Source organism: Ursus americanus, chromosome 17 (genome assembly GCF_024610735.1).
Source record: "Ursus americanus isolate L20-20 chromosome 17, mUrsAme1.1.p, whole genome shotgun sequence".
In the NCBI taxonomy this organism is placed as follows: Eukaryota; Metazoa; Chordata; class Mammalia; order Carnivora; family Ursidae; genus Ursus; species Ursus americanus.
Window position 1 is genome coordinate 6,380,821 of NC_142143.1, and position 20,756 is coordinate 6,401,576.

Genomic DNA, 20,756 nt, shown 5'->3' on the forward strand with positions numbered 1-20,756 from the left:
CTCAGGGCGTGATCCCAGAGTCCTGGGATCGAGGCCCACATGGGGTTCCCCTGCTGGGAGCCTGCTTCCTCCTCTTCCACTCCCCCTGCTTGTGTTCCCTCTCTCGCAGGCTCTCTCTCTCTCTGTCAAATAAATAAATAAATCTTTAAGAAAAAAAAAAAAGAATCTGAATCCTCCTGAATCCTAGAGGCCGACTTCTTGGGAACGCACCCCCCCCCCCCGACTCTCTGGACTCATTTCTTGTTCCCATGATGCTCCTTGTTGGCACCCCAGCCAGAAGCACGGAAAAGGGCCCACATAGCACGTCTGCAACCAGCTCCGGGGTGACTACCTGCCTTCCTGTGAGCCTCAGTTTTGGCCTCCGGGAAACTGAGCTGCTAACCTTGCCCCATCCCACACAGGGCTGCTATGTGGGTCCCAGGCCCTCACCATGCTTCCCTCCTCTCCTTCACGCGGGGTCTGCGTCTCCCCACACCCTACCTGGAGCACGGGATGCCGTCACATAGTGGAGCTCTTGTGACCTCCACAATTAGGATGGTGGATGGACCATGGGCGGTCAGTTACAGAGGAAGTTCACTGGATTAGAGAGCCTTGAGTAACAGGGCACATGCGTGCCTTCAACGGTTCGCTTGCGTATGTGTCAATGGACATCCCCTTGGGAGCTGTAGGTGAGGACCCAGACCCTTCTGGAACCTGGGGCTGCTGCTGGAGATGGGACCATGCTTCTTGCCTGACTCGCCCCCATCAAGCAGCACCTGTGACTTCCAGGCATGGCCCCCAAAGCGGAGCGAGACACCCCCCCCCCAGAGGTCCCACAAGCCACGTGCCCACGGAGCCCTTCTGGGTTTTGATGGTTTCCTCCCTGTATTTAGCAGCTAGCTCCTTCACCTTATTTGCAGAAATGGTTTAAGCAACTGGCTTATATCACACTTTCCTGTGGGGTTCAAGTTTATTCTCACGGAAACCACTGCGCTTTTTCTGTTTTGTCCTCAAATTTCAACAGCTTGCATAACACTTAATTATGTTAGGGCTTACAATCTCAAGGATAAAACAGGCACAAACTGGTTTGGGGACAAACACCCTGGATCTCGCTCAGCTGGGAGTGGCCTTGAGAGAGGCCCAGGTGGCACTCCAGGCACCCTGTGGGCATGGAGAGATGGGGTGCTGTGGCAGGGAGACAGTCCTACCTCTGTTTTGGGTCAGCTGTGCGGACTCTGGGAACATCTTCGTAGCCGGAGTGGGATGGCAGCTTCCTTGCATCCCCCAGAGCCTGTGCATAAACAGGTACCCCTGGCGGTCCCCACTCCTGGTGTCCAGCGGGGGTGACAGCACACCCTCAGGCCCCCTCCCCTCCTCACACCCCAGGACACCCACCCACCCAGAGTTAGGGCCCCTTATCCCTTTGCCCCATTTTCATCCTGCACCTGGTCACCGAACACCTCTGGGGACGGATGTGGTGCCCCATTGCTAAGCTTCATGGAGCCCCTTCTTTTCTTTCAATCAAGGCTGGGACTTGGGTGAAGTGAGACAGGCACGCTCCTCCGGCCCCACATTGAAGGGGTGCCCAAAAGCAGGAATCGGGACAAACAACCCAATTAATAGTGGGCATAGGGTCTGAATAGACATTTCTTCGAAGAAGATATACAAATGGCCAATAAGCACGTGAAAAGATGCTCAACATCATTAATCAAGAGGCAGATACACATTAAAGCCACACCGAGATAGCGCCTCCCAGCCCCTGGATGGCTGCAGTCAGACAAGCAGTGACAAGCGCTGGCAAGGGCGTGGGGAAATCGGAATGCCACTGCCGGTCGGAATGGGAAATCGTGCAGCCACTTTGAAACACAGTTTGGGGGTGCCTGAGTGGCTCAGTCGGTTAAGTGTCTGCCTTCAGCTCGGGTCGTGGTCCCAGGGTCCTGGGATTGAGCCCCACATCAGGCTCCCTGCTCAGCGGGGAGTCTGCTTCTCTCTCTGCCTCTTTCTCTTGCTCATGGATAAATAAATAAAATCTAAAAGAAAGAAAGAAAGAGAGAGAGAGAAAGGAAAGAAGGAAAGAAAAGAGAAGAAAAGAAAAACAGTTCGGTTGTTCCTCAATCAGGTAAACAGAATCATGCCCTGGCCCCACAATTCTACTTCTAGGTATATCCCCAAGAGAAATGAAAACATATAGCCACAAAAAATTTGCACACGGATGTGCATAGCAGCATTACTTTTTTTAAAAAGATTTTATTTATTTATTTATTTGAGAGAGAGAGAAAGTGAGCATGAGTGGGGTGGAGGGGCAGAGGGAGAGGGAGAAGCAGACTCCCCGCTGAGCATGGAGCCTGATGCGGGGCTTGATCCCAGAACCCCGAGATCATGACCTGAGCTGAAGGCAGACACCCAACCAACGGAGCCCCCCAGGTGCCCCTACAGCATTACTCGTAATAGCTCCCAAGTGCGAACAACCTAAATGTCTGTAAACAGAAGAATGGATAAATAAATTATATACCCATACACTGGAATGTGATTCAGCCAGACCTTGGTTTCTAAGGCCGTTCTCCAGTAAAAGCAACGGCAGCTCCTCGGAGCGACGGCTGACGGTGGGCCTGGGGCTGGATCTACACAAGATGAGCCTGGAGCCCTTCGTCGCACCAGCAACCAGGGACCGGCTTCCACATACACATGCTGCGTGCTGAAGGGACACAGGCCAGCAAGAAGTTACCGATGGCCAGAGACCAAACAATCTGAGTGAAAGAAAGGCAGGAGAGAATTGGATGATAACGCAAAGTAGGAAAATCTCTTTAAAAATACAGCCGCACGTCCATATTGATATAAACAGATGATCGACTACATAAATGAACAGGGGACAGGGGACAAATCTTCTAGGCAGGAGAATTCCAAATAACTTATGTAGATGCCCCACGTTCAGGGAGGTGAGTGGAACTCCTGCTCCAGCGTGGCAGTGCCCAGAAGCTTCCTCCCAGAGTATAGATGATCTGATTGGATCTTTCCAAGAACTCCGTTTGGTGCACCTCATACTGTCTCTATTTCACAGATGAGGAAACTGAGCCTTAGAGAGGCCAAGCTCCAGATCACACGGCTGGTCACCGGGAAGCTTTTAGCTCCCCGGGGGAGTCCTGGCCTGTTCCCTGTCTGGCCTGTTCCCCACTGTGTGCCCTCAGATCTCACAGGGGGTGAGGGGTATAATTGGCACTCAATAAAATTGTCAAACGAGTGAAAGAGGGAGAGGACAGAAGTAGAGACTGAGCGATCGCATTAGTGACTGGGTGCCAGCTGGAGCCACTGCCGTGGGGCTGTGTGTTTCCGGGCAGCTCCTGGACCTCTCTGAGTCTGTCTCACGGTCCCCATCTCTGAGACAAAGACAGGCTTTCCTGCCTCATTGGTTGATGTGAGGATAAAGTGAGCTCACTGGGGCGCACTGGATATGAACCTCGTGCCATGCGCGCAGTTGTACAAGAAACACTGATTTCTGTTTTCTAAAAGGCAGTTTCAGTGTCTAACACAAAACGGGCAGGAAACTCAAGCTCAGCTCTGGAGTCTCGGGAGTTTCAGGCAGGGGACTGGGTGGGGCTGGTCTGCAGGTTTTTGCCGGGTTGCCCATCTTCACAAATCAGGGCAGCCTGGCTGAAATTGAGCAGCTCCCTGCTGCCTCCTCATCCCTACGGGGCCCAGGGGCTTTCCTAGGGAGACTACCTGCGTCTGGTCTCTGGCAGTGTGGCCCACTCAGGAAGCAGATGCAGTTAGAAGGGTCTCGGCCTGTCGTGCAAGAACCAAGCAGAGGGGGCCGTGGAAACCCAGCTTGACACCCAGTGTGGGCGCCCACCAAGCCCTGGATCCAGCAGTAGTGCGGGCGGGGGTGGGGGGCAGGCCCCTTGGCTCCAGGATCTCCACACCTCCACTTGCCCCAGCCGTGGAGCTGTCTCTCTGGCCAGGGCTGGGAGCCTTGACTCCTCTGTGCATTCTCAAGCAGCTCTGCCCTTGCTGGGAGTCCTCTCCCTGCTCCAGACAGGCGGCTGGCTTTCTGCTCTGCCTAGCCCTTCCCCAGGGGCAGTGAGCACAGGGAAAAGGAAGGAGGAAAATACAGGGGAAAACAGCGAGAAAGCGGAGCCCAGATCAAGATCTCTGATCCTAGCTCTCCATGAAGGCAAAGCGCCCGGCACCCGGTGGCTCCCTTCCTCCTCCGTCTGCATCAAATCACACCCCCTCCTTAGGTCCTCAGAGCACCTTCCCATCCTCTCCTTGCCCAGGTCACACACAGCAAGTCAGGAATGGAGCCTTTTCCAGCTCTAGGACCCAGTGGTGGCCCCCACCGGGTGGCAGCCAGTGCACTCCAACTGCCCTGTGGCCATAGGCATGCTGACTGACCCCACCTGCTGGGGACCCTCCTGCGTGCACCTCTCGCCCGCAGTGTGATTCCAGTGGGAGTTACCACCCCCCATCCCCGCTTGACTCCGCCTCCCTCACTAGAATGATTGGCTAAGCGGAGGCACCTGAGCCAAATTGGGCCAATCAGAGAGTGCATTTCCTGGACATACGACAAAACGGACCAATCAGGGTCCTTCCCTAGGATCCTAGGATTTCCTTTCTCAAACCGGCCTGGCGCGGGTGCTGGAAGCGTGTGTGTGTGTGTGTGTGTGTGTGTGTGTAGATGCCCACCAGTGTGTGTGTGTGTGTGTGTGTGTGTGTGTGTGTGCAGATGCCCACCAGGACTGGAGAGATGGACGTCGCTGGAAGGGAGAGGCAAAGATGTGCAGGAAGGAAGCCCTGGCCGTGGCCCTCCCCGGCCTTTCCCCGGGCTGCCCCTCCTTTGATTTGGTGGGCTCCTCCAGGGGCCTTTAGTAAATTGCTTCCTGTTTAGCTGGTTTGAATCCCGATTCCGCTCAGGCGGTGGCGCATCCAGACCATGGACTCTGAAGCCAGCCCGCCCTCGCTAGCTCTGTTACCTTTGGTGCGTTGCTGAATAGCGCAGGACCTCAGTTTCCCCAACTGTAGCCCACACTGGCTTACCGTGGGGGCTGAGTTATAACAGCACCCCGCACCCAGGAAGACCTCAATAACATCAGCTTTTCAATCAGGAACGCTCTGGGTCCTACACCTACTGAGACCCTTGGTGCCTCCCCCAGGGGTGCCCATCAGTGTGTCCCTCAGGGTAGGCTGAGTGTGGCTTACCTCCTTCTTGTGGAAGGCCGGACACTGACTTTCCTTAGTGATCAAGGCTGCAGTGGTCAGCCCTCGCCTGCTGGGGCTCAGTTTTTTCACACCTGTTACAGCGAGATGGCCCAGTGCCTAAATCTGGCCTTCCGTAGCAGGCAGCCCAGGCCCCAGGGGCAGCTCAGACTCCGAATTGCCCCCTCTCTCAGTGGCTAACTTTGTTTCGGGGTGCAGCTCACCGCATTTGGCACCCAGAACTGTGCCTGAACCATGCTGGAAAGTGCTTTGGAAGGGTAGAGGTTGTGCCCAGCTGCCCAGCTCCTCCTCCCAAGGGTAGCTCCCCTCCCAGGAGCTCTCACCCCTCCCACCAACAGCTGTCAGCCAGGCTTGTGCCACTGGGGTTGGACAGATCTGCCCAGATCTGCCTGACCACCTCCCACCCCCCAGGTGCCCACGGCTTGGACTCGAGCTGGGAATAGCCCGTCTGCCCTCAACGGCTGGGCTATGCCAAGGAGAGAATAAGGAACAGCCGTATCGTGGGTTGAACCGTGTCCTCCAAAAAGATAGATCCACCCGGAACCTCAGACTGTGACCTTATTTGGAAATAGGTCTTTGCAGATGTAATTTTTGAAAGATTTCGAGATAAAATCATCCCAGATGTAGGTTGGGCCCTAAATCAAATGGCTGGTGTCCTTATGAGAAGAGGAGAGGACGCGGACGCAGAGAAAGGCTGTGGAAAGTGGAGGCAGAGACCAGAGTGATGTTGCCACAAGCCAAGAAACACCCAGGATCGCAGGCCAGGAGAAGGGTGTAGGAGCTTTTCTTCCTCAGGGCCTCCAGAGACAGCCACACCTGATTTTGACTTCTGGCCCCCTGAACTGTGAGAGAATATCTGTCTGTTTAGGGAGAAATGTGTCACAGCCGCCCTAGAGAAGGCCGACTGGCTTGCACAGCGCGCCCGCTGGCAGTTTGGCTGCGTTACCAGGAAGCTTTGAACTTTGCTCTCTCTTTGCCCGGGGAATTGCGAATCTAAGCATGTGTCTTTAGGAAATTATTGGGACAACGCAAGGATGTGTATGCGAGGGATGTTCCCCACAGTTTTGTCCGAAGCGGTGAAAAATTAGGAAAGAACTAGATACCCGTGAATGGAGCTCGGTCACATGAGTGACCGTCCCCCCTCAGGTTGGAGCACCAGGCAGCTGCTGAACACCGTTATGTGGTTGACATCCAAAGAGCTCATGCAGGCGTAGATGGGGGAAAAGTGTTTTGAAACAGTCTGTCTGCACAAAACAGATTCGCTGTAGGAAAAGATTGCTACATTGGACTTCATAAATTAAGAACTGCTGGTCATCAAAATACGGCATTAAGAGGCTGATTTCCAATGCCAGTTCTCCCACTGACTGGCTAGGAGACCTTGGGTGAACTAGCTCCACCTTCTGTGCCTCAGTTTCTCATCCGTAAAATGGGGAGACTGTCTTCATGAGGTTTGTTCCAGTGAATTGTTACTGTGTAGCCAACCCCTCTAGAACGTAGTGGTGTAAAACAACAACAGATTTCTCACTTGCTCACATATGTGAAATTAGAACAGAGCTTGCAGGGGGGCTGCTCGGCTCTGCCCAATTGGGGGAGGGGCTGCTAGAGTACCTGCTTCCAAGATGGCGTACTCCCATGGCTGGCGCGTTGGCGGGGCTGTTGACTGGGAAGTCATCTGAGCGGAGGGTCGGAGGCCTCTTTATGGGCTCCACAGGGGCTTCTCCATGGGCTGCTAGGGTTTCCTCACAGCATGGTGGCTGGGTTTCAAGGACAAGTATCTCAAGAGACAGAAACTGGAAGCCACCGATTTCATATGGCCTTCCCTGCCCCACCCCCACTCCCCTGCCAATGGTAGAGTGTCACTTCTGCCACATTCTATTGATCAAGAGATCACAGGACCCAGATTTAAGGGGAGGGGACCCAGACCCCCATCTCTCAATGAGTGGGATGTCGAAGAATTTACAGACATGTTTTAAAACTGCCATGGGCTGCTATGAGGATTAAGTCAAATCAGGTGATCCATTTCAAAGGGTCATCCCATAAATGAGGCTTGGCTTTGTTTTTTTGTTTTTTGGGTTTTTTTTAGATTATTTATTTATTTACTTATTTATTTGACAGGGAGAGAGAGCAAGCACAAGCAGGGGGAGTGGCAGAGGGAGAAGCAGGCTCCCCACTGAGCAGGGAGTCCGATGTGGGGCTTAATCCCAGGACCCTGGGATCATGACCTGAGCCAAAGGCAGACGCTTCACCAACTGAGCCACCCAGGCGCCCCAGCCATAGACAACTTATTCAATACAAAGAGAGAAAGTAAGTCTACAGGGAACAGCCTGGCAGACACGGATGAGCCGAGTGATCGAAGCTAGCTAGCATCACAGAAATGGAATAAACGCGTCGTCCTGCCTCAAGGCCTTTGGACTGGCTGTTCTCACTGCCTGGAATACCCTTTCCCCAGTTATCCACAGAGCTTGCTTGCTGACTTCCTTCGGGTCTCTGCTGCAATGTCATCACCTCAGGAAGACCTCCCTGACCCCTACATAAAATAGCCATACCCACTGCTACCTTTTTCCTGGCCCTGCTCTGCCTTCCCTTTTCCATCTGACATTTTATGTTTTTTTTTCCCCCCACTGTTTCTGGTTTATTCTGTTTTCCCCCAGTAGAATGTCAGCTCTTCAAAGGCATTTTTGTCTTGCTTACCGCTGGACCCCAGCACCTAGAATGATGCCTGGAACACAGGAGGTGCTTGGAAAAGCTATGAAGAATGACTAAGCGAATCTGATAGTGGCAGCCCAGATGTCACCTCCTTTGTGAGGTCTTCCTTGATTTCACCCACACATGAAAGGCCTTGACCTTGACCTGGGGTTCCTCCCCAGTTTTCAGCTCGTTGCTTTTGTGTGTCTCTGGGGACTGAGCCCCACTCATCTCTCAGTCCCCAGCCTGGCTTTCAGCACACCATAGACACGCAGGTAATCGTGCTCCTAGGTCTTATTTCCACCTGTCCACAGGTCCAGCTTTGTGACCCAGGTTTACATCTGCCATCTCGGTTAACCTTCAACATAGGCTTCCGAGGGACGTAGGATGACCCCTGTGTACAGATGTGGCCCAGACAGGAACGAATGGTGGCTGGCCCAAGATCGGACAGCTGGTCGGGGCAGAGCCAAGCCCAGAACTCCTGCTTCCGCGGGAGCAAAGTGCATGAGAATTACATCCTGTGTGGACACTTTGGGAGGATCTTAGACTCGGCTTCATCGGAGTTGCGAATCCAGTACCTGAAGGGCCCCAGACCGGGAGCTGGTGCAACGCGAGCCTTGGATTTGTCACAAGAAGCCAGAAACCGTAAGTTGGCAATTAATTCAAATGAAGCGAAAACCCAGAACAGATTCTTCCGTGGGCTGGATGCCATCCTTGGCCAGCAGTTTGCAACCTTTGTTCCATCAAGATTCTATCTAGATTCTAGAGGGTCCCCTATTTTACAGGCAAGGAAACAGGCCCAGAGAGGGGAGTGATTTGCCCAGGGTCACATGGCAAGAGCCAAGATTTGAAAATCTCTAGCCTAGAGAAGGCAGTATTTTAGGGGGAGTGACACAGAGTCAAGCACCCCAGAGTCAGTCCCTGCCATTCACCGTAAGGCAGCCCAGGCCAACAAGGAAGAGGAAAAAACCAATGGCTAATTCCAGAACCAGGCGGTCATGGGGAGAGCCGAGTTTCAGGAGCAAATAGACCCGGGTTCAAACTCCAGCCCAAACCCCCATCAGCTGCGTGACATGTGATCTCCGACAAGGTTCTTCCCTCTGTGAGCCGCACCTCTCCTCCGTAAGACGGGGCCGGGATGCCCTGGGTAAGGGAGGACTTGCTCTCAAGCTCAGCTGGCTCCTCGGCCCACCCCATGGGTTTTGGGGCCCCCAGGCCGGGACTGTCTTCCAATACACCTCACGCGCTTACCACACAGAGGTGGCACCACACCAGTTCCTGTGTCATCACCCTCCCCATGGCCCACGTGAAGATTGTGCCACAGCAGCTGCATGGCTTCCAGAACAGACCTGCTGACCCTGGAGCTGACCGCCTGTGCCGGTGACCCCTCCCCATCGATGCACCGAGCAGGTGCCTAGATTCTTCCATTAATGCTTCAGTCTCTGGCTGGAAAGCCACCCCAGTCCCTGCTGCTACTGCCGCTGCTACTGCCGCCGCTCCAACCTCCCCCAACCCCCCCCCCCCCAAGCTCTCTCTTCAAATTGCAAATGCCCAAGGAGATTAATACATCAGCTCCCAACAAATCATTTCAGAGCCTCTCCAGACACTCGGCGAGGGTGGGGGTAGACAGGTGGTCTGGCAGCTTTGGGCTCCCTCCCACCCTTTCCAGGGCCCTGCATCCAGCTAGCTCCTCATACGGCAAGAACGAGCTGGGGGAAGTCATGTGGGCAGTGACGCCTCCCAGGACACTGCTGCCCAGCCACCCCCAACCCTGCCCTAGCCCTGTGTCCCTCCTTCCCTGCCCCAGGGCCACACTCTCTTTCTTGGGCCCGGCCCTTTCTGAACTATAGATGCTGGACCCCATTGCCTCTCAGGCCTTCCCTGCCCCCTCCCACAGCCCCCCAAACTTCCCCCCTCCCATGCCAGGCCAGAAGCCTCCTGCCCACTTTCCTGAGCTGGTGGACTTCAGGCCTCATAGGCCCTCCTTCCCGAATGTTCTTTTCATCCCCTGACCATTGGCCTGAACCTCCTGACATGTCACTGGCCGTTGCAGCTGCCCCCGGATTGGTCCTTGACCTTTAGCCTTGTTCACCTCTGCCCATTCTCCCTGCCACCCCATAGCCAGAGGGAGCTTTTTTTCCTGTTTTAGTCTTTAAGAAAGCTCTAAGCCCAGCATAGGGCTGGAACTCACGACCCTGAGGTCAAGAATTGCATGCTCTACCAACTGAGCCAGCCAGGCGCCCCCAGAGGGAGATTTCTACAATTATGTGGCCACGGCTCTCCAAGCTTAAGTCCCTTCCTCCAGGGCTGTCCATCTAATCTCCAAAGGGCAGTGCACCCCGACGTTCAAAGCCCCACCAACTTCACCTGCCTCATTTCTTGCACCTGGTAACACCTGCCACCTGGGTTTTCATTCCCTACATCTGAGTTTAAAAATTATTGTTTCCCTGAAATTAAAATAGAACTGGGTGTCCTATAGCTTACTTGGCAACTCTTGTGTCAGTCCAAACATCCCAGACATCGTGAGGTTTTAGTATAATTTTTAGTATAAGTGTGTTTTAAGTCCTTTACTTGGGACATACTTATACTAAAAAATTATTCATTGTTTAGGTGAAATTCAAATTTAACTGGGCAGCCCATATTTTTATTCGCTAAATCTGGCAACCTAGGTCCTACACAGGTCGCAGGGACCAGGGGAACTGTCAGGGGTCAGAGAGCCCCAACACGGACCCTGAAACTCTGCGCTGGAGTCTGCCTGACAGCCTCCTTTCCAAACTCCTGCCTTGGTCCATGGAAGGCATTGGAGCCCAGAGACTCCTTGGGAGGAGCTGATCCACTGCTGCCCACCTCTCTCCCCATTCTGGGCCTCAGTTTCCTTTTCCATGAAACGAAACTAATGGTTTCTCCACCCTCTCAGCCTCTCCCCAGATTCAAACACCTGAGCAGAGTAGGGGAGTCTCCGCTGACAGCGCGTGCCCAGAAGGCAACCGTGGCTCCGGAGTTTCTGTTCTTTGGCTCCCTGAAGGATCTCGAGGAGTGATTAGGACAAAGGTCTTTTTTTTTTTTTTCTTTCCCCAAAGCAACTAGTAAACCAGTTAAACCACCTTAATGATCACTGATCCAGGCAAGGAGCATTGGCAACTGCGAAAACCAATGTGGGGGATGAGGGCGTCCAGATAGTATGACAGTTACCTATTGTAGGTGGACCTGGCCACCAACACCAGAACAGTCCATCACCTGCCCTCCGACCCAAAGGAGACTAAAGAGATCTGCCAAGTAAACGCCACACTTAACCTGGGATTAGAGAGAGCTTGAGCCAGAAGCAATAATAGCTGGAAAGGCCATTCTAGGGCAGCAGGGGCAAGCGGAATGTGGACTGGGGACTAGGTCGCAGTGTCGTGTCGATGTTAAAGTTCCTGAATTTAATCATTTCACTGTAGTATATAAAACAATGGCCTTGTTCTTAGGAGAAATATGGTGAAATGTTGAGAGGTGAAGGGTCACGTATCTGCAACTAACACACCAAGGTGCGGCAAAAGAAAACAGCTAGGAAGGAAGGGGGAGAGAGAGAGGTCAAATGGTAACAGTTGGTGAATCTGATAGCTCATCGTAGTATTCGTTTTTTGGCAAAGATTTTATTTGTTTATTTGTTTACAGAGCGTGAGCAGGGGGAGGGGTAGAGGGAGAGAACTTCAAGCAGACTCGCTGCAGAGCATAGAACCTGAGTCGGGGCTCGGTCCCATGACCCCAAGATCATGACCTGAGCTGAAATCAAGAGTCAGACACTTAACCGACTGAGCCACCCAGGCAGGCGTCCCTCGTGGTACTATTCTCGCACTTTCTCTGAACATCGGGTATTTTTCCAAGTCTGAGGGCACCCAGAAATAAAATATCAGAAGTAGAAGTGGTTTTGAAGACACCGTGCGCTCCCCAACACCCGAAGCCATCCTTTCTCAGAGGAGGACCCTGAAAGGGGAAGGCCTGGGCCTGTCACACAATGACGGGCAGCTAGACCTACCTTCCTGGTTTGAGTCTCAAGAACAGGAGGGGGCCACCTAACCAAGGTCATCCCGGCTCTTTTCTCTGCACCCCACATACTCCCCAACACTATGGCCACGCTATAGGGCTGCAGAGGTAAGCAACTCCCATGGAGTCTGGGTAGGAATCCATCCCTGTCTCTCCAAAGAAACAGAGCCACAACTCCCTCAACCTGCATTGCCTACCACCCCTGAACGGCCATCCCACCTCCCAAAATACACGCAGGATCAGACAGGAGAGAGAAGAGGGGGAGCTCAGAGAAAGGGGGACAGGAATTGTAACAGTGTCCCCTGGAAAGCAACAGGCCTCGGGTCTCACTCGGCCATTGCAAGCGGATCCAAACCCCAGGAAGGAACTCTGTTGGGAGTTGAGGCCCAGGTCAATAACTGGGCAAAATAAATGCATCTGGACCAGTCCCTTTTCAGGGCTGGGGGCAGCCAGAGGACAGGATTGCTGGGCCTGGGGTCCAAGCCTGCTGAATGCAGCAGCAAGGGGTCTCTGGGGGTGCTGGAGGTGGCACCACCCCGAGTTCATAAGCAAATATCCTGCCCACATGGGTACCCCAAGCAGACAACATCTACCCCCAGTTTTGGTTTCAGCTTCAATTTTTGTCCACTTGCGCACCAGGTCTGGGCTCCCCAAGTTCATGTGTAGCCATGGACTGTAGTCACACAGGCAAGCAGGAGCCAACAGCCGTGCAAGGCCAGGCCGGGCAGGTGGGTCACTTTCTAGGGAAGCTTCCAGATGCAACTGGGAGTGCTTTACATTCTGAGGTGTGTTAGTGGGTTGAGGTGTAAACACAGACAGGATTTATTACAGTGAGAGCAAAACGCTTCCACAAATTATATTGATTATGAACAACGTTAATCTTATATACAGAAAAGATGAAGTTCAAACAGATAAATAAAGAGCAGTGGATAGTTAATACGATCTTACGAGAGGCAGTAATAACGTGATCACTTTAGGGGGAAAGCTGTTTAAGTCTACAAATGCAGCTGATCGTTTAAATAATAATACAAGACAGAAAAATAGATTCCACCTTAATTCTGATTTTGTAGGATTATTTGCTGGACTAGCATTTATAGCTTTAGTCTAAATGGTATTTAAGTTTTGTCTGTGTATTTAATACCATTTAAGGGGTGACCCTTTCGAGGAAAAGCCCCGTGTGGGAATTCTTCGTGGCTGTGAGGACGGACGATCAAAAGGAGAAAGCCAAGTTAGTCACCTCCAAATTTCACAAGGAGAACAAACTCTAACATCAGTGTCCACATTCCTGAGCAGCGGCATTAAAGTACACGAAGAAAACTGGAAGTGACTGGGGGAAACGAGGAGGTCAGGGGTGATCTTCCACTCCCGGGCCTCACTGGAAGGTGTCTGTGGACAAGGGCGTTTGTCCTAAGAAGCACCTACCAGTGGGAAGCTACTGGTTGAAGTCAAGCTGTCCGATTTGATTACTTCCTTTGTAATACTAAAATTGTGATCAAGAAGGGGCACCTGGCTGGCTCAGTCAGTGGACTACGCAACTCTCGATCTCAGGGTCCTGAGTTTGAGCCCCATGTTGGGCACAGATTACTAAAAAAAAAAAAAAAAAAAAAAAAAAATTGTGATCAATAAAACTGAAATCATACTTAACTGATGTGCTGTCACATTTACCCTTGTATTCCATGGCAGGAGACCCTTTCTCTGTTCCTCCCTCCACGCTGTCCCCTGTTGCCTTTTAAAACCAGGCATTCACTTCCCCACATGCCTAAATCCTCCAGGGCTCCCCACGTTTCCCCACATCCCAGTTCCCTCCATCCAGGTCCCCATACTGCCTCATCCTGACTTCACATCATCCCACTGTGCCCCCATCTCCCGCTGTAATCGGCCTGTCTGGTGTTTGCAAACCTGTGTCTGTCCACCTTGTTTCTACCTCCAGGTTCTGCCCAGCTCCTTCTGCCTGGAAGGCCCAGTTCTTCTCCGCCTGGCCAGCATCCCACTGCAGGGACACGTCGCCTGGCAGCTGAGCAGTCAGATTACCAGGAGCTCACATCTGGGTCCAAACCATTCCCAAGGCCAAGGCCAGAGAGCCTCCCTGGAGCCTGAATGGGCTTACACAGAGGCGGTACTGTCTGTTAAATTCACTCATTCAACAGGTATTTATTGAGCAAGCACTATACCCTAGGCTCCAGGGGTGCAGGGGACTTCAAAGCGGAGTGGGGGAGGGGGAGCTTGTGGGTGGCTCAGTAGGTTAATCATGGGACTCTTGATTTTGGCTCAGGTCATGATCTCAGAGTCCTGGGATTGAGCCTCATCGGGATAAGCGGTCAGCATTGGGGCGGGGGAGGGGAGTCTGCTTGAGGAGTCTCTTCCTTTGCCTCTCTCTCTCTAATAAATAAATAAATCTTAAAAAAAAAAAAAAAAGTCTTGCCTTCAGGGAGCCCACAGTCGGCTGGGATGCGGCGGGCCTGGTGGCCGACCACCCCGATGGAACACCATGGGAAGGCCGCAGCTCTGGGCAAAAGGCTAGGAAGCCCACAGGGGCAGGGCCGGGCGGCGCAGGCCTTGCTGAGGAGGGAACGTTGGACCTGCAGCCCACCAGTAAGCCAAGGCTGGCCCTGAGGCAGCTGGGGACAGTGTCCCGGAGAGTGGGAGCAGCGAGTTCAAAGGCCTGGAGGGGGACGGAGCTAAGCAGTGTCAGGACCGGGAAGGCCTGCGAGGCCCAACACCGAGCTAGGTGCCCCCGTCTGAGTTGAGGCCGGGCGTGGCCTGGTGGTTTCCGGATTTTATGTTCCGGATCCCATAGAGCGGGGGCGCCGCCTTCCCCCTTTCTGGTGACAAACGGGCCGGAGAGAAGGCCGGCGTGACAGCCCAGGATGCCCCGCGGGCCGGAGTCCAGCCGCACGCTCGCGTGGCCACCCACCAGTGCAGGCGGCTGCCGCGGGCCACGTGCAGTGCGCGGGGTCCCCCTGTCGCCCCTTCCCCGTGCGGCGTGCGGGGCGGGGCCGCCCGGGCCCGCTCGGCCCCGCCCCTCCTCCGAGGGTGACGCAGCCGGGGGCGGGGTCTGGGCGCGGCGGCCCGACTGTTTCGGCGGCGGCGGAGCGAGCACGGTGCGGCGCCACCATGGGGGCCCAGCTGAGCACGGTAGGCGGGGAGGGGCCCGGGGGGCGCGGGGACGGGCGCGGGGAGCCGCGGGGACGAGGAGTGAACCCCACCGGGGCCACCCCGCCCCGCGCGTGCCCCGCAGGCGCCGCGACTCACGCTCCGGCGCTCAGTCGCCGGGACCCAGCCCTCCTACCTGGGGGGCGTGTGGGCGGCGGGCCCCGGGGGCGGGCACCCGGCTGATGGGCACTGGGGCGCCCCGCCCGCCCGCATCCCCCCCCCCCACATCCCGCCTGGTCCCGCCCAGTGAAGGGAGGAGCGGGCTGCGCGTGAGCGGTGCCTGTGAGGGTGGGAGAGGGTGTGGCGCGGAAAGTTGGGAGTGTGCCTGAGTGTGCTGGTGAGCGAGTGTGAGCGTGAATGGGCAGGAGTTTGAGAGCGCACGTGTGTGGCTGCGTGTGAATAAATGACACGACTGGGTGAAGTGTGAGTGTGCACGAGAGTGCGTGTGAGTGTGAATGCACACGAATTTGTGAGTGCAGATATGCGGCTGATTGAATATATGAAGTGACTGGGTGGGAAGTGTGAGTGTGCACGAGAGTGAGTGAATGTGCATGAGTTTGAGAGTGCAGATGTGTGGCCGAGTGTGAATCTGTGAAGCGGGTGTGGTGGGCAGTGAGTGTGTATGTGTGAGTGGAGGTGTGAGGCTGAGTGAGACCGTGTGATTGAGCAGGTGGGAATGAATGTGTGAGAGAGCATCTGAGAGCACGTGAATGTGGAAGTGGAGTATGTGTGTACTATGGCTGGGGGTTTGTGGCTTCTCTGGGCCACAGTGACAGCGCTGCACCCTTGTCTCCGGCTGGAAGGGGCCCTGCAGAGCTGCCCGGCTGGGCTCCGGCTGTCCCCTGAACCCTACGAAGCTGACAGACTTGTGAGCCCCATTTCACAGATGATGAAATGCAGCTCGCACTTGGCCACCTGCCTGTGCCTGGCAGGGCCTGAACTTGTGGGGCTCCAAAGTCCATGATCAGGCTGTCACTTTTGGGTCGACCCAGGGCCTCCCTCCCTCCCCCCAGCCTGCCTCCGCTCTTGGATTTCTCAAAAGCCACAGTGGCGGGGCTGGTGGCTTGTGCTCCTTGTGGAGGCTGTAGCCAGAGGGCAGCCTCCCCTCCCCCCGTACACACTCTGGTCCCTGGTGCTGGCTGCGTGCAGGGAGCAGGCCACACGGCTGGCACTGAGGACTAGGCCCAGAGCCACTTGCCTCCACAGCCATGTCTGCCCCAGGCGCCTGAGACTTGGAGGGCGCCGGCCTCCTCCCTCTGGCTCTGTGAGGCCCCTCCTCGGCTGCGAGGCAGAAGGCCTCTTGGCCTGGGTGTTTGCTCATGAAATCGTGGCCCAGCCCAGGACTGTGGGGACATTCACACCAAGGAGCAGCCTTGCCCAGGGCGAACCTGTGGGCATTACTCAGCTTCAGAGTAACATCCTGACCCTCCTCCTTCATGGCTCAACCCCCTGACCCCCACCCCTGCTCTGTTTGCCCACGCTGCTTCTCACCTTCTAGCTGGTGTTGGTAGGGTTTGTCACTGCGTCCCAGGATGTGGCTGCTCCATACATTTCTGCTGAAAAGCCAAGGCCCCTGGCAACCCCCTTGTGAGGGGCAGAGCCCTGTCTGGGAGTCAGGAAACTCACCCACTCCAAGGCCTCCTCTGTCCAAGGGGCCCACTGAGCGCTCACGGCTGTGCTGGGGGCAGGGGAGCCACAGTCCTGGATGGGAGGCCAGTCCCCCAGTGTTCCCCCCAGGTGGCTGGGCAGGAATTGCCCCTTCCTTGTGTGGGCCTGCTGGGATCCCCACTCAGCCAGCCTGAAATACCCACAGCAGACCCTAGCTGGGCCTCCTGGTGCACAAGCTCCCACAGGGTCTGCGGGAGGCTGGCTTGGGCTCTGGGCACCAGACGTCTTATCTGGGATGTGCAGGCTCTGCAGGAGGCCTCCTCCCATACTCCAGGGGGCCCTGGCTGAGGGGTTGGCACTTCAGTCTGTCAGCCATCTGGGGGGAATATTGGGGGATGGACCTGTCATCCGGGACTGTGGCTCCCCTGCCCCCAGCACAGCCGTTGAGTGCTCAGTGGGCCCTGACAGGCTGCCATTACAGGTAGAGTCCCAGGCTTGCCACTGCCCCCCGGCAGCTCTGTGCCTAGTCTGTGGCCTTCATCCCTGGCCCTAGGAAAGCAGGGCTGTGTCTCTTCTGCTGAGAGCAGCGTTGCCGTCCACCTGCCTCTCCTCCCGAGTTCCCCTCCCCCACAGTTCCGAGCCAGGAGCCCCCTCTGCAGAACTTCCTCCACTCCCTCCCACTTCCTTCCACTTCCCGAGAAGGGGACCAGGAGGGAGGTGGACACTCAGATCCCAGAAGGACAGCTGGTGGGCGACAGGCAGGTAAGCCTCAACGCAGGGAGCTGGCCCCTGGGGAGGGCTCAGCCTGCCCACTCAGCCCTAAGCCAGGTAGAGCGGATGCCACGGTCCCAGCAGGGAATTGCAGGGGCTTAGCAGCAGGGCAGGGTGCCCCGTGGAGGGTAGCAGGGCTACCCAGCCCCTCAGCAGTGGTGGGTGAGTGGGGGGCTCCCTGGAGACATCCTGGGACTCGGGCTGCCCCTTTCCTTCGCCCCCTTCTGTGTCAGCAGAGGTGAGGAAAGGCAGGTGGAGGGTTCCCCGGTGGGCAGAGCATGGCCGGGGCGGGGGGGGGCATCAAATCAAGGACTGGGAGGCAGCTGTCTCCTAGACACCCCCCCCATGGCTGTGGTGACATGGTTTTGTGCGTGTGCGTGTGCGTGTGTGCACATGTGTGTGTCTGTGTACGAGGAGCTCAGGCGGAGGACGAGCTGGGGTGGGGCCTTGGCCTCAGCCGTCTGCCTCCTGTTTACTCTGCCCACTGCATGCAGGGGTGGGAGTGCTGCCATGGGCTGGGAGGGGGGTGCAGAGTCCATTCCACCCCCAAGTCATGGGAACAGGGCATCGCTACCCCTTGTGAGTCTGCAGAGCCTTCCATTTTCAGGAGATGAAGCCTTTACCTTTCCACTGTACTCTTTTCTCTGACAGTGTCTGTCTTCCCCACTGGCTTGAGCTCCTCAGGGGCAGGGTCCCCTGGCTTATGTCCCCTGCATCCAGCAGGAGCCCTGGTGGGTGTGCTCCCTGGGGTATATGACCTGACGGACTAACTGCCCGCAGCTGCCTGCCCGGGTAGGCATGTGTATGCATGCAAAGTCCACCTCTGCTCTCTCGGTAGCCACACGGTGCCCGCAGGCACAGAGAGGCAGTGTTGTAGGGTGACTCAGTATGTGGACTGGAGCCAGATGGCTGGATTCAAATCCTGGGCCAGGTCTGTCACCCGGGCCTCTGCTTCCTCGCCTGGAGTGGGAGTGGTAATAGCTCCCGTCTCCCGGGCTTCAGGATTATGGGAGATAATTATGCGCAAAGCGGCCCTACCGTGCTCTGCGTAGTCTGGTCATCAGGAGTGGGGACTGGAAGGAAGGCTGCTGACATTTATCACCTGCCCACGTGAGCTGCCCCTTCCGGCCATGGCACTCATCCTACCGTATGTCTGGAAGGTGGGTGTGCCTAACAGGATCGAATCGAGGGTCCTAGCCACCTAGCCTGTGCTCTGTGGAGGGCTGTGGGTTTTTATTTTTTTATTTTTTTATTTTTAAAGATTTTATTTATTTATTTGACAGAGATAGAGACAGCCAGTGAGAGAGGGAACACAAGCAGGGGGAGTGGGAGAGGAAGAAGCAGGCTCATACAGGAAGAGCCTGATGTGGGGCTCGATCCCAGAACGCTGGGATCACGCCCTGAGCCGAAGGCAGACGCTTAACCGCTGTGCCACCCAGGCGCCCCGGGCTGTGGGTTTTTAAAAGGGACGGGGTAAGCGGGTGCCCTGTGCTTGCCCGGGAGGGACCTGGCCTCTTGCCCTGGTTCCTGAAACTTCCGGACAAAATAAAAAGAGTCAGAGAAAGGCCTGGGATGGGGGCGGGGTGGGGTGGTTTTTGTCCCTTTATGAATTTATCCACAAATATTTACTGAGTGTCTGCTCTGAGCGCCGGGGGTGCCGTGCTGATGAGACACCCAGATGCCCCCACCCTTCTGAGGCTTCCGCTCTGTGGTGTGCTGTTTCGTGTCAGCTGTGAGCACGTGTGGGCGCTGGCCTGGCCGTTTGAGCCCAGGCTGGCATCCAGGGTCCCCGAGGCTGGTACCCGGCGTCTGGAAGGTCTGTGTAGGGCTGCAGCCGGTGTTCAGGACTCACCTTCCGAGCTGATGACTTAGGAGTTTTTTCCACAGCCAGTGTTTGTAGGTTTGGGGCAGGTGAGACAGAAAATGGGAACCCGAGCCCAGACTCCACCCTGGGCCTCCCCGAGCCTCAGTTTCCTCATTTGTCAAACAAATGCAGTTGGCCTATTTCCCACCGCTGTGGGTCAGTGAGGAAATGCAAGGGAAGGTTCTTTGCTGATTGTGCAGCGAGCTGCAGGCCAAGGGGTCTTATGTTATCAAACTTGGCTATGCACTGGGGAAAATAAAACTCCAGGGAGCACCAAACACAACTCCAGCTGGCTCTTACGGTCATTTCAGTTCATCTCCAGGGCTCCCACAATGGTGATTTCCTGCAAATGTAACTTCACTGCACTTTCTCCCATAACAGTGTTCCCAAGGGACACGGCTTCTCTGATTGACAGGGAGGGGCCTGTAGGAGAAGAATCTGCAGCCCCCCCCCTGGAGTCTGCAGAGGGGAGCAGGGGCTGTGGAAGTCCACTGAGGGCCTGATTAGCTAGGGAGGGGCTGCTCAAGGAAGAGTTGACATTTGAACTGGGCTCTGAAGGATGAATAGGAGTTTCCTGTTTGGTTGAGGGGAGAGGTAGGGCATTTGGGGCAGAAAGAGGAGTATGCAAAGGTCTGAGGCAAGAAGGGCTTTTGGCCAGAGTCATAGCCATATAGTAGAGGCCTTGAGTGTAGGCAGTGGGGAGACGTCAAGGGTGTTTGAGGAGGGAGTGGGTACCCTGTTGGCTTGGTAGTTGGGGCCTCATTGTGGGAGGCAGGATATGGGACTGGTGAAGCAGGTGGGACTCAGGCCTCGGGCTCTGTGGCTGGGGCGCAGAGAGGGCACCTGTCCTGGGGGGTGGCCTAGAAAGAGCTAGACAGGCCTGGCGTTGAGTCCTGGCTCCACCCCCAACTTGCTATAGACCACAGGCAAGTCCCTTAACTGAGAAACAGGGACAGGAGTATCTCTTGTGAGTGTGGTCCTTTGAGGATTGGCTTTGGTACAATTGGGACAAGATCCTGACCTTCTCTGTGTCTGTTTCCTTATATGTAACTTGGGGATAATCACAGTGCCTATGGCCTGAGGTCGAAAGGAGTATCATCCCAGGTTGCTCACATCCCATTCCTAGAGCCGTGCCGGCTTGCAAACGTTTGCCACTCCCGTTCTCTGTGTGGCCATTTCCATCTTCCTTTCCCCCTCAGCCTTAGATGGGACCATCCTCTTGCCCCTGAGGAGGGTGGGGCCTGGAAAGGCTGAGGTTCTCTCCTGAGGTCCTGAACTGGGGTTTCAGACCTGGGCCTCCTGACCCCTGAGTCCAGGGCTGCCAACCAGGCCCCTTAATGAGATCCAGGATGGACGAAACGCTGTGTGGGGCCTGGGATATGGTGGGTACTGGTTAAATGGGCAGTGGCCAGAGACCCCTGCCCCGTGGCCCCGGCCCCTGCCAGGTGGTGGGTGGGTC

The 20,756-nt window shown here is 55.5% G+C and overlaps 1 protein-coding gene and 1 long non-coding RNA gene across 6 annotated transcripts in view; one reads left to right on the top strand and one right to left on the bottom strand.

Moving 5' to 3' along the window:
* Positions 1 to 16,911, bottom strand: LOC123780517 (uncharacterized). Of its 4 annotated transcripts, XR_006776439.2 has the most exons (5): positions 16,546 to 16,911; positions 6,799 to 6,944; positions 2,521 to 2,726; positions 1,188 to 1,270; positions 1 to 122 (listed from the first exon to the last, which is right to left on the bottom strand). It is a non-coding gene; the product is annotated as an uncharacterized LOC123780517 (long non-coding RNA). The 4 variants fall into 4 exon arrangements; XR_006776437.2 differs by lacking the exon at positions 1 to 122 and having other exon boundaries at positions 833 to 1,270; XR_006776438.2 differs by lacking the exons at positions 1 to 122; positions 1,188 to 1,270 and adding an exon at positions 5,173 to 5,264 and having other exon boundaries at positions 1,664 to 2,726.
* The window catches only part of CYB5R3 (cytochrome b5 reductase 3), a 24,922-nt gene continuing 19,047 nt past the window's right edge, over positions 14,882 to 20,756 (top strand). The window contains exon 1 of one of the 2 annotated variants that reach the window (XM_045779473.2): positions 14,882 to 15,036. In XM_045779473.2, the coding sequence (XP_045635429.1) occupies positions 15,016 to 15,036 (21 nt within the window). In that variant the 5' untranslated portion in view covers positions 14,882 to 15,015. Of the gene's footprint in view, positions 15,037 to 17,404; positions 17,425 to 20,756 lie in introns of those variants that run through there. The other variant, XM_087868649.1, reaches the window with a different exon arrangement.